Source organism: Corvus kubaryi, unplaced genomic scaffold (genome assembly GCF_017639235.1).
Source record: "Corvus kubaryi isolate FWS band 111438036 unplaced genomic scaffold, C.kubaryi_AGA036_p1.0 37284, whole genome shotgun sequence".
Taxonomy (NCBI): Eukaryota; Metazoa; Chordata; class Aves; order Passeriformes; family Corvidae; genus Corvus; species Corvus kubaryi.
This window is the reverse complement of record NW_024581088.1, coordinates 9,790,159-9,802,780: the sequence shown is the minus strand read 5'-3', so window position 1 is coordinate 9,802,780 and position 12,622 is coordinate 9,790,159. Positions and strand designations below refer to the sequence as shown.

Sequence of the window (12,622 nt, the reverse complement as noted above, 5' to 3'; positions counted from 1 at the left end):
TGGAGGCATCCACAGCCCCGCAGGGGGAAGGAATTCTCCCTCGTGCTGTCGCGACAGCCGTTCCCCTCCCTCTGCGGCATCTCCCGTGGCCTCGGGCCCGCTGCGGCCTAGGGAAGCCTGACCGCGCCGTTGCCATGGTAACGAGCGGCCATGACGCCCCCGCGGGGCGGTTGCCATGGTACCCGGCCGCTCCGCGCCGGAAGTGATCCCCGTTTCCGGCGGCGGCGCGGGGGATGCTGGGAGCGCGGCAGCATGGAGACCCATGAGCTGTTCCGGCGCTTGGGTGCCGGGGCTCGCTTCGACGTGCGGCGGTTCGGGAGCGACGCGCGGCGATTCGGGGTGCGGGCACACCGAGGGGAGGCTGGGGAGGGCTCGGGGACCGGCCCCTGCACGGTTCAGGCTCCGGAGCCCCGTCCCACCCGCCCGCGGCGCTGAGGAGCGGGGGCCTGGCGATGGTGTCTCACCCTTTTCCCTGTTGTCCCGCAGGTGGTTAAAGGGAACCGCGGCAGCGTCTCGCTGGAGAGCCTCGACTTCTTCGGGAACAAGGAGGGAGCCCCTCAGGGGTCTGCCGAGGAGGGCTGCGGGCTCGCAGGGGCTGAGGAGGAGGTGAAGCAGCAGAAGGATGGAGCAGGGAAGAACGACGGAGAGGTGGCAGGAAAGAGGAAAAGAACGGCAGAAAGCAGTGAAGGGAAAAGAAAAAAGAAAAAGACACGAGGTATTTGTACACACATGTGTATCCCTGGCAGGATCATCAGAGAATCCCAGAGTGGTTTGGGTTGGAAGGGACCTTAAAGCTCATCCAGTTCTGGGTTCCTTGGCTGGTCTGGCTCAGAGCTGATCTAATAACTGGGCCAAGATTCAGTGTTGAGACCTGGGCATGTGGTTGCCATCCTTCTGGAGTCTTCATTCGTTTTATTGAGAATGAGAGAAAAAAAGTTCTGAGGTTTTTTTGTCTCCAAATAATGCCTGTCTGTATTTTACTAAAGGACATTTCAATTTGTTTGTGGCTTCCAGGAGCTGTATCAATGCCAGAGCTGTCAGAAAACAATGGAATAAAGTGGACGTCCTCTCTAGAAGTAAAATTTGAAGATGCCAAAGACAAAAAACCTACTGCAGAGAAGCTTGAACGCTTGAGGAGAGAAAAGGTGGGACCAGGGAATTCTGATGCAGCAACGAGTTCCTGGTGTTCTGTGGGTGTTTGATTTGAAAATTGAGGGTTTTTTGTGGTGATTCTTCTTGGAAGGAGGGTGACTGAGTGTGGGGGAAAGAATCAGGAGGTGAATCCATATGTGGTGAGTTTTATGGTGTTAAGTTAAAAAGAAGGAGTGTGTCTTTTGCCTTGTAGATAAATCGCTTCAGGAACCAGCACAGGATCAACATTCAGGGAACAGATCTCCCTGACCCCATTGCCACCTTTGATCAGCTTCAGAAGGAGTACAAAGTCCACCCTAAAATCATGGAGAATGTCCAAGCTGCAGGCTTCCATGTCCCAACGCCCATCCAGATGCAGGCAATTCCCGTCATGCTGCATGTAAGTTCTCTGGGATTTCAGGGATTCTGCCAAAATCTGGGGCCATGGCTGCGTTTGTGGCAGTTTTAAAGCTGAATCAACTGCATCAGAGTTGAAAGCTTGGCCATTACAATTTTCCTCATCCTCAGGTATTTTGGGTCAGTTTGCAGCATTGATATTGATGGGAATGTGATTTTTACTCATTTTTTTTTTCTACTGGAATGTAACCCCTTTGTATTTTCTTACAGGGTCGGGAGCTTCTGGCTTCAGCTCCTACTGGGTCTGGAAAAACACTGGCATTTTGTATCCCTCTCTTAACACATCTGAAACAACCCAGGAACAAAGGATTCAGGGCTCTGATCATATCACCCACCCGAGAACTTGCCAGCCAGGTGTGTGTTGAGGGAATCTCGCACTGATGTACTTCAGTATTTTCACTCTGCATCAGCAAAATAGCAGCTCAGTAAATATTTTTTTCCTTTATTGCCCTCACATAGCAGAAAAAGCTAATTTAAATGTGTCTTTCAAGTCTTTTGACTTCTGTGAAGTAGGTGCATATCTATTATCTGGGTCTAATCTAAATGATTAGATTAGAGGCTCGAGGTTCTTTGATCATATTTTAAACTGCCCAATGCTCAGGTGCTCTTAAAACCTCCTTTCCTACTTGAGATTGCTACGAGAGGTTTATCTGTTTGTCCCAAACTCAGAATTTCAAGGAGTAACTTTATAACAAAGCTGTGTTATTAAAATGGAATAAAAATGGCACCTTTGGGCAGTTTTTATTCATGCGAGAGAGGGAGCCACATATGGTAGTGAAGTGAGTAATGCCTGTTAGAGAGTTGCATTTTATTATGCTAAGGAAACCAGAGAGCTTTCTCTTAACACTGAAATCAGGGTGGTGGTTGAAGCTCTGTCTTCAGGATTAGGTTGCCCGGAGAAGTTGTGGCTGCCCCATCCCTGGAAGGTGTCCCTGCCCATGGCAAGGGTGGAATGAGATTAGCCTTAAGGACCCTTCCAACCCAAACCATTCCACGATTCCATGATTGTCAGCAGTGTTTTGGTTAGAAAAGCTCATCAGCTCAGTTTGAAAATCCAATCTCTGCTGTCTTTTCAGACCCACCGGGAGCTGGTGAAGCTGGCAGAGGGCACAGGCTTCAGAATCCACATGATCCACAAGGCAGTGGAGGCAGCCAAGAAGTTTGGGCCCAAGTCTTCCAAGAAATTTGGTAACTGTTTTAAGGACTGAAGTGTTTCTAAAAATTTAAAAAATGTCACTGACCTTTCTCTCTGGGCTGTGTGGTTTTAAAGAGATGGTTAATGCCACTCAGGGTGTGCAGTCTGTTGTGCAACACTCAAAGAGTGGCAGGGAAGAAATGGGAAGTGAGCCTGACATGGACTCTGCTAAACTGTATCTCTGGCAGATTGGGTTGGAACTGGTGTTTCTCAGGGCTCTGTTTGTTGGGTTTATTTTGTATCTTTTTTGACATTTTGCTTCTTTCCTTTTCTTTTACTAGACATACTGGTTACTACTCCCAACAGACTCATTTATTTGCTGAAAGAAGATCCTCCAGCAATAGACTTGAGCAGGTATGAGAGTCTGTTTCAAATGTGCTTTGCCACTCAAAAGTGACACTTCTCCCCCAGTGGCTCTCCTGAAAAGCAAACCTCCTGTTCCTAGCGTGGAGTGGCTGGTGGTGGACGAGTCAGACAAGCTGTTTGAGGATGGGAAGTCGGGGTTCCGGGACCAGCTGGCCTCCATCTTCCTGGCATGTACCTCGCACCTGGTCAGGAGGGCCCTGTTCAGCGCTACCTTCGCCCACGACGTGGAGGAGTGGTGTAAGCTCAACCTGGACAGCGTTGTCTTGGTTTCTGTTGGAGCAAGGCAGGTGTTTTCTGCTTTTTTATTTTTCTATTTCCTGCGAAATTGCTTTCTTTGCATCATCAGCCTGCTTGGTTTTGTGGCTGTTGTTAGTCAGCACTGCAGGTTGGTTGTCTCCAGAAAAAAATTGTGTAGGCACGTAGATCTTTCTCGTGTGTTGAATAAAGTGTTCTTTTGCTTTGCCAATTACTTTATCATCAAATAAACATCAAGCTTAGGAACATGCACTGGTGAAATAGGTTTTGTTGTGAAGTATTTCTCATTCACCAGGTAATATTTTTATGGGGGTTATATATATTATATATACTTATTAATATATAGGATACTTATTTGTTAATGTATATAAAAACCATGGAAGTCTGTCTGTTGGATTTTTGGTTTCAGAAACTCTGCAGCAGAGACAGTAGAACAAGAGCTGCTGTTTGTTGGATCTGAGACAGGAAAACTAACAGCAATGAGAGAGCTTGTTAAAAAGGTATTTTGGAGAGACTGAGCATGTTCTTCCTGCTGAACTGAGCTGTGTTCTGTCAGGGACTCCCAATTTCCCAGGTCAAACACTTCTCTGTGACACACAAACCATTGCCCAAGTCTGCTGTGTCTCAGATTCTGCACAGAAAAGGACTTTGGAACCTGAGATAAATTTACTCTTTTGCAGGGTTTCGCTCCTCCAGTCCTTGTTTTTGTACAGTCTATTGAGAGGGCTAAAGAGCTTTTCCATGAGCTTATTTATGAAGGCATCAATGTGGATGTCATCCACGCAGACAAGACTCAGCAGCAGGTAGGAGGATTTTATTTCTGTTCAAGAAATGCTTTAGAAAGAAAGGTAAAAGCAAGAGTGTAACTCCAGGTAACCCTGGCAGCAAATTCCTGTGGGTTTTTGTTCAGAGGTTTAGTTTTATTCCTTAACATCACGACAACTTTAACGAAACAAGTTCACCTCCTTTCTCAAATTGTTTTTTGGGCTGTTTCCAAATATCTTTTCTGTTCTTTTTCCTAGAGAGACAAAGTAGTGCAGAGTTTCAGAGCTGGGAAGATCTGGGTGCTCATCTGCTCGGCATTACTGGCTCGAGGGATTGACTTCAAAGGTGTGAATATGGTCATCAATTACGATTTGCCAACGAGTGCAGTGGAATACATCCACAGGATAGGTGAGGGATGGCTCACAAATCACCTCCTTTTTCCCATTTCTGAGGTATTTATTGTAGATGCTCCTGTTTTTGTCAGTAATCTGTGAATCTTATGTAGGTGTTTCAGACACAGCTGTGCTTTCATTCACTAGGAGCACGGTTTGGGGATTGGCTGCTTGGTGTATGCTTAGTATATGAACATGCATCAGGAGGCTGGGGCTGTGAGGAGGAATAAAGGGAGATGTTTAAAGTAAAATCTCTTTGCAAAATTTGACAGGTCGTACTGGAAGAGCAGGACACAGAGGAAAGGCAGTCACTTTCTTTACAGAAGATGATAAACCTTTATTACGGAGGTAATGTGTCTTTTATTAATAGTGTCTTTATTTCTTGCTTTAAAAAAAATCACCACAAGACAAAAGACCAACAACAAACCAGCCAGTTTGTTTGGTTTGCTGTTTTCCACAAAAAATATTTATCACTTGTCCGTGCACTGGAGTTGATCTCTTCCCTTCTCTCCTTTCCAGTATTGCCAACGTTATCCAGCGCGCTGGCTGTCCTGTGCCAGAATACATAAAACATTTGCCCAAACTGCAGAGGTATGTTCATTTGAGCAGTTTACCAGTTTTTAATTAGTGCTTTTTAATAGCTTTTAGTAGTTTCTAGAACTAGAATCTCTAGTAATTTAATCTTTCTTCACTAAATGTTGTTCTCAGCAAACAAAAGAAGAAATTAATTAAGAAGCCTTTGACAAGAGAATCCATTTGTACCACCCCAAAGTCCTTCTTGAAAAAAGGCAGAAGAAAAATGTAAGTAAGTTTTTCTGAAGAGGAGGTAAGCAATGCTGTTTATCCAGAAACAGCCCAGAAAGTTTAACCAAAGTAACACACAACTTGTTTGGATGAACCACCCAGTCATAATGATACTAGTGATGAAGTTTTAGTGACAGTATCTGTCTACTGGAGATTGGATTAATGACAGCATTTTGCCTTGTGTGGTGCCATGTGTCAGGTGACAGCATGCTGAGTTTAAGCCACTGGTTATGCTCAGGTGTCTTGATCTCCAATGTGTTTCTTGTAGGAAAACTACAAAGGAAAATATTAAGGAAAAGAAGAAAGGTAAAGAAGACAAAAAGGGCAGTAAATTACAGACTGTTTCAGAAAGCTGAATTCAGACTGGTGAGCTGGGGCTGACACCTCTGTCTGTGCTGGAACAGAAGAATGAAGATGGCAGCGATGGTGAAGGGAGAAAAACATTTCTTATATTCCCTTCGGGGTGAGGGTGAAGGTTTACATGATAGAAGGTCTCTACTGAAATGCCAGGAGAGAATTCCTGGATGCTTCTTACAGAAGCTGGAGCATGTGCTTGTGCAATGAATGCCGTGTATTTCTGAGAATAAGATTGTGTTACTTTCACACAGTTTTGTACTGCTGCTTGAAAATATTGTCTGTGTTCAGACCGCCCCAATACATTTGTCAGACACTTTCAGGAGATTCAGAGACAAAAAACATACAATGTTTACTCTCAGGTTTGATAAATGCAGCTGTCAGAGACTTCCCTGGACACTTCAAAAAAGCCACTTGTATGTGAAAGTAAAGCCTTCCTCTTCCTACTGTTTTTCTTCTATAAAACTATTTTGAAACAACTGATACTTTACATGTCCAGTAATTTTGTACTGTTTTGTAATTGAGCCTGAAACCAGAATAAACAAGGTCATAAGATGCTAATTCAGAGACCTGCCTGACTGTGCAGCCTCGATGGAACAAGTCTGCAGGCAAAAGAGGCCCAGCTCTGTGTGCTTTCTCTCTCTTCATCTGCCCAGCGTATTCTCAGCCCACCCGGCTTGTGTCAGAATTCCAGTCAGGCAGGAATGGCTTCTTTGCAACTACAATCCTTTAAGGGAGATTTCCTGAACAGGATTGTCTTGGTTTGATCTAGTTTGGATGGGGCAGCCACAGCTTCTCCGGGCAACCTTTGCCAGGGCCTCACCAGCCTCACAGGGAGGAATTTCTTCCCAATATCCCACTTACCCCTCCCTCTGTCAGTGTGAATCCATTCCCCCTTGTCCTGTCACTCCGGGCTCTTGTAACACGTCCCCAGGTCACCCCTGGGGGAGGTCGGGCGGAAGGGTGGCACTTTCTTTTCCTTTTTACGGAAAAGCGCTGCTTTCGGTGCAGGGAACCGGCGTTCCTGAGGGGAAGCCGGAGCCCCTCATCCCCTCCCAAGCCGCTCCCGGGGCACCGCGGGGCTGCGGAGCCGAGGAACCCAGCGGCTGTGTGGGTGTGGAGCCGGGGCGTTGTAGGGCCGTGACACGGAGGCGCTTCGGCGCTGCGGCTCAGCGGGGTTGCGGAACGGAGGAATCGAGTCGGGCTGCTGCTCCGTGGGACTGCATCGGCGGGGCAGCGGAACGGAGGAACCGAGGCGCTGCAGAAGCGGGCAGCGGCGGGGCCGGGGGCGGTGCTTGCCCGGGCCGGCCCCGGAAGCCGCCGCCGCCGCTCCTCTGACAGACGGCGGGGCCGAGCGCGAAGATGGCGCTGCGGCCCGGGCCCGGCGCGGGGGGCGCCGGCGGGGCGGGCGGCGGAGCGGCCGGGGCAGCCAGGTCGGTGGCGACGGAAGGGGAGCGGGCGAGGAGCTGTGGAGAGGGAGGGGACAGATGGGGCGGAGGGCGATGATGGGGAACTGAGGGGAGGCGGGGAGGGGCAGAGATGGCGGGAGATGGAGGGCGGTGAGAGGGCTGGGGTGGGGGCTCGGGGTGCAGGTGGGATGTGAGGGCACAGGGGTCGGGGCCCAGGTGGGGCGTGCGGGGTTTCTGACAGGGGTGTGGGGGTCCCGGGTTGAGTACGTAGGGTCTCAGGTGTGGTACATGGGGTCCTGGCCGGGATGTGTGGGTCGCAGGTGTGGTACATGGGGTCTCAGGTGAGGTACGTGGGATCTTGGGTGGGGGTCCCAGATGGGGTTCATGGGTTGTCAAGTGAGCTTTGTGGGGTGTTGGGTAGGGTGTGTGGGTCGCAGATGTAGTACCTGTGGTCCTGATGAAGCACCGAGGTCCCTGGCAGGATGCGGTGCGTGGGGTCCTGAGTGGGGTGGGGGTTCCCAGGTGTGTTGTGGGGGATGCAGCCACGGCAGCTCTGCGTTTCGCTGAGATTTATTCACGTTTTTGGGGGCCCAGCTGATTCCCCGGTGTGTCCAGGCTCGGGCAGTTGCACCCCACTTGTCGTCAGGCTCTGCAGCTGCAGTCTCAGATATTGGGGTGGGAAGGATTTGGGGGTGTCGGCAGCAGTAGATGTTCCTGTCACCGCCGGGCAGGTCTGTTTGTGGCCTCCCTGGGGACTTCCCTTTTCCCCTCCTTCTCACAAAGGGCACCTTGGCCAGAGGGAGGACTGAGGAATCGTGTCGGGAGAAAGAACCGGTGTCAAAAGAGATGTTGTTGTGTTTCTGGAAAGGTTGAAAAACTGGATTTCACCACCTTTGAAGACTCGAGTAATGTTTTTTCCATGTAGGCTCTTGTGTGCTGTTTATCTCTTGTCCTACTTCTAGGGAGGCAGAGGAAATTTTGCATTTGACAGTTAAGTTCATTGAGTTGTCTCGGATATCCAGAGCCCACGGTTTTGTCAGGGTTATTGAGTATATAGGTTCTGAAAAATAAAAGGATTTACAAATCACCATTTCCTATTGATAGTATTTTGGTTTCTTTGAGGACAAAGGCTGGAGGTAGAGGAAAATTCTGTTCTGTGTCTGTGTGGGTTTTTTGCCTTATATCACTTCAGTTTTTATGCATTTCTGTCATTCAAAAATACTTTGACAGTCTGTTCCATTGATAGAGTTGTACTGCTTGGGAATTCAGGGTTTTAAAAATCCACTTGTAGATGGGAAGATGGTCTGTGTGGTTTGGAGCTGTTGGAGTGAAGTTTCAATTTTGAAAAGGAGTTGCTCCTCCCCGTGCTCCTGCATTTTGGCTGAAGCTGTTGCTTGGTTGGTTTGGGGCTTCTGATGTTTAAGCTCCATAGTTTAAATACTCATTTAGTAGGAATTAATGGATTTATAGTACTGCTTTAAGAGGTCTGTTGTGGGGTGGTCACTTTGTTCCCTTCACTTTATTGTATCTGTGCAGCGTATCCCAAGTCGGTCTCACACAGGACTGTCCCTTCTCTGGCTCCCTCAGCCATGAGAACCAGCTGCTTTCACTGATTGCATTTTTGCATCTCCAAAAAAGTAGTTCAGTGATAAATTCCCATTGCTGGAATGAAGCTGGAATGGTTTGTGGCCCTGCCAGTGTGGCTGGTGCTGGCAGTTGCACAGCTGAATCCTGGAATGAATCTGTGGTGGATCCGAGCGGCACGTACGGGGCTGTGCTGCCGGAGCTCGCTTTGCTACTTTGGACTAGCTCGTCTTCCAGTGCCCTCTAATTAGCTGAGGGGTTTTTTGTTGACTATTTCTTTTTATTTTTTCAGCAGAGACTTATAAATAAACCAGGAGCTCTGTAGAAAAGGATAAATATTTAATAGTTTGGCCTTTACTTGCTTCCAACAAGCAGTGGTACCTCCCGATGCTCGTTCAGTTTACATTGCATTTGCTGGTTTGGAGAATTCTTGTTGGCCAGGTTCTCCAACAAGAAGGGAAACATGAGGCTTAGAACACTTCTACGTGCTTAGGAAAGCTGTAGAAATTGCATTTAATATTTCACCATTCTGACTAAAGTAAGTCTGTTTGTTTTCACGTTGATACTGTATGCCAAGGACTGGATTAATATGACTGAACTGAGTTAAACAGACCTTGGCTGTGGTGAGAACCAAGCCCTGCACGTGTTTGGGGCTGGAGTGTGTGAGTCTGTACAGTGCTTGAAAGAGTGAACTCCAGATGGTGGGGATTGAGGATGGCAAGACTGGACTCACTGGAAAGCACAGGTGTGTGATAGTTGTGGAAGGAGAAATCAGCACGCAGTGGTCAGGGCTGAAGAAAGCTTCAGGATGATGAAGTGAAAAGCAAATGTGTTGTCTTGGTGACCGTGTGACCCGCTGCCTGTACAGTGGGGAGATGCAATTTGCTCCTGGATAAATGCATAATTTAAATTCCTTATTTTATCTTAGTGCTCATATTACACAGCTCTTTTATATTTATAAACCAGGTTGGCTTTCAGGACTTCCTGCAGCCATTTCTGATGGCATTTTCTCTTGTATTCTTAGGCAATTTCTTTTACATCCACCCTCGGAACTGAACATTGAATATCTATAAGTGTGTTTCTCTTCCACTGCACTTTGATGTAATAACTGCCTGGGACACTGAGTGAGGTTCTTGTTTGGGAAATTGCTGCTGACGTGGGTTTCTGCAAGTTGCTTGCAAATGAGAATATTAAACTAGGTCCTTTTTTGCTGTTTGGCAGCTGTTTGAGAGTGAGGGCTAGCAATTTCCATTAGGATTTTAGTTGAAATTTTAATGGTTCTTCCTCCAGGTGCACTTGACCTTTGATACATGAATGAATATTTTCTCCAAGGTGCTATTTTTGTTGTAATTAGATAACCGAGAAAATAGAAGCTCCATTATTTTGTGATGCGTGATGTTTCAAAGGGGACAAAAAGTGATGTGGTTTTTTTGGTAGTTTATTTTTCTTCAGAAAAGCTGTTCCTAAGCAGCAGAGAAGTGTTGTCTGGTGCAGTTAATGGTCCTGCTGAGTCAGATACTTCCAAGAGGAGATGTTTATTCATTCTGTGCTTAGCCTACACAACAAACTGACCTGTTCCCAACCTGTGTGGGTGCCGAAACTCTCCTGTGGGTGATGTGGATGAGTCAAAGCCATCTCAGGGCTGCTGGGAGGATCAGATCTGTTCTTCCTGGCTCTGCAGCCTGTGACAATGCTGACAGTGCTGCTGGGGCTCTCCGGTGCCTTGGGGATCCCGCTGAGGGATAACGTTTTCCCCTGTGATGGGGTTGGGGTTCCGTGGGACCTGCAGGAGCAGATGCAAGTGCTGACCAGAATGTGGGAGGCTCCTAGGGATGGTGCTGACATGGAAGTCGAGGTAGATTTTCAATCACGGATATTTGCACTAAAATGACAAAATTTCACATAATCTTGTTCTCCTCCTGCAGCTTCATGTTTCCTGTCGCAGGTGGTTTAGGTCCCCCTCAAGGTATGTATCAACTTCACTTTTTGAGCACAAAGTACTTTGTTTAGATAAATTGGACCTAAACCAGGTCTGCAGTGATGTTCAGAGGTGTGATTATTAATTGAACCCATAGCTGGTTTTTGCCCTTGAATTCAGCTCTGCTAAAATGACCCTCACCCCTCTGTTGGTAAAACCTCCTGTGTGTTGTTGAAGCAGTGTCACCAGAATCTAGATTAAAGATCCAGAAAACTACATCTCCCTTTTTAATCTGAATTTGCCTTTTAGATTCTGGTGTTATTTTGTGTGGTATTTCACCTCTCTCTGCTTCATCTCCCAGCTGTGTATACCCATATTGTGCGGGTCTTGCAAGACCTGGTAAATATTTACAAAGCACAGCAAGACCCTGGGACGAGAGTCACAACCTGTGTGGAAAGTATTAATACAATAGGAGAAGCCTCAACCTTAAATTGCCTTTGTTCTCATTCCTGATGCAGTGCTATTTGTTTAATTAGGGGAAAATATGCAGAGAACTTACGGGGAAAATGGAGAGTTTTTTTTATTAAAATCTCAGGTACTGATTAATGGACTATTTCTGCCTGTGTCATGCCCTCCTGGAGTGATTTTGCATAATTACCTCATGGTGTGCTGGTAACGAGTGTGTGTTAGTGTTTGTCTCCCAAGACAGCAAAATGTGAGCTAGGAAGATACTGAAACATAACCCACTTGCTTTATGCAGTGAATTAACACATTCCAGCTTGATTCGTCCAGTTTTGTTCAAGTTTAGCTTTTACTGACAAATACTGTTACCATTCTAACACTTGTAGTGGGCTAATTAACCTAAGGTGTGCTAATTGACCTACAGACAAGTTATCCAGCCAGGTCAGAGCGTGCAGTTGCTTTGTGAAAGGTTGACTTTATTTCCCAAGATTTATTTTCAGAAGCTGCTGGTTTCTAGAGAAATGGGAATTACCAGCACCAGTCACCCTGGTTAATTAAATCTTTTTAATTGGAAATGACCCTTCCAAAAATCATACGGGAAGAAGCCCACAGAGAATCTTTAGGATGGTGGGAGAATTCATCAGCTTAGTTATTGAAAAGCCTTATTGCATTTTTCCCTATAGACTGACCAGTGTTTAAACTAAGGAAATTCTGCGGCTGCCTGCAGTGTAGCAAATTTAATTATTTTTATTTTTGAACAGCCCAGCACAGCTCACAGTTTTTTACTTTCCTTTGCTGGTATAGTGAACAAAAAAGAATAATTAAATGGGGGAGGCAGGGTTAGGGAAGGGGGGAAAAAAAGCTTTAACATTAACTGGGCACTTAGCTTGTTTGATGTTTCATTGCAGGGATGATTCCTATGCAACAGCAAGGATTCCCAATGGTTCCTGTCATGCAGACCAATATGCCAGGGATGATGGGAATGAATTATGGCTCTCAGATGCCTCCTGGACCCATGACCATGCAGGTGTGTGGCCATGAAATGTAGGCTGAAACTGCAGAACCCCAGACTGGTTTGAGTTGCAAGGGACATTAAAACTCATCCAATTGCACCCCCTGCCATGGGCAGGGACACCTGCCACCATCCCAGGTTGCTCCAAACCTCATCCAACCTGCCCTTGAGCACTTCCAGGGATGGGGAGTCCACCTCTCTGGGCACCCTGTGCCAGGGCCTCCCCACCCTCACAGGGAAGAATTTCTCCCTAATATCCCATCTAACCCTGCCCTCCTTCAGGTTAATGCCATTCCCTCTGTCCTATCACTGCATTCCCTTGTGGGAAGTTCCTGTCCAAGGACATGAGGTGCCTTGGGTGTGGCTGAGGGGGGACAGCTGGGGCCATGGTCCTCTCACAACTGCAGTGGGGTAAGAGGGTGGAACTTGGCTGGGAGCTGAAGTGTGGGTATTAGTCTGTCATGGGACATCTCTTCTGTAGTATTCCCTCTGAAGATATTTCTAATGATTCCAAGAATTCTCCAAGTTTTCTGGGGATCTGGATAGAGAGCGGGGGGG

At 47.1% G+C, this 12,622-nt stretch overlaps 2 protein-coding genes across 10 annotated transcripts in view; both read left to right on the top strand.

Annotated features, from left to right (window-relative positions):
* The first annotated feature begins 215 nt into the window (after nt 1–215).
* Nucleotides 216–6,246, top strand: DDX52 (DExD-box helicase 52). 2 transcript variants are annotated; one of them, XM_042026446.1, is made up of 15 exons: nt 216–339; nt 487–715; nt 1,015–1,145; nt 1,346–1,531; nt 1,759–1,902; nt 2,625–2,736; nt 3,025–3,097; nt 3,189–3,392; nt 3,774–3,864; nt 4,045–4,167; nt 4,387–4,537; nt 4,794–4,869; nt 5,041–5,112; nt 5,230–5,322; nt 5,594–6,246. In XM_042026446.1, the coding sequence occupies exons 1-15, from the start codon at nt 253–255 to the stop codon at nt 5,679–5,681; spliced, it is 1,860 nt and encodes a 619-aa protein (XP_041882380.1). In that variant the 5' UTR covers nt 216–252; the 3' UTR covers nt 5,682–6,246. The 2 variants fall into 2 exon arrangements, with proteins under 2 accessions (XP_041882380.1, XP_041882381.1); XM_042026447.1 differs by having other exon boundaries at nt 5,230–5,326; nt 5,594–5,623.
* A 780-nt stretch (nt 6,247–7,026) lies between these two features.
* The window catches only part of SYNRG (synergin gamma), a 37,232-nt gene continuing 31,636 nt past the window's right edge, over nt 7,027–12,622 (top strand). For all 8 annotated transcript variants that reach the window (XM_042026442.1, XM_042026440.1, XM_042026439.1 and 5 more), the window contains exons 1-3: nt 7,027–7,112; nt 10,598–10,638; nt 11,961–12,079. In XM_042026442.1, the coding sequence (XP_041882376.1) occupies nt 7,042–7,112; nt 10,598–10,638; nt 11,961–12,079 (231 nt within the window). In that variant the 5' untranslated portion in view covers nt 7,027–7,041. The remainder of the gene's footprint in view (nt 7,113–10,597; nt 10,639–11,960; nt 12,080–12,622) is intronic.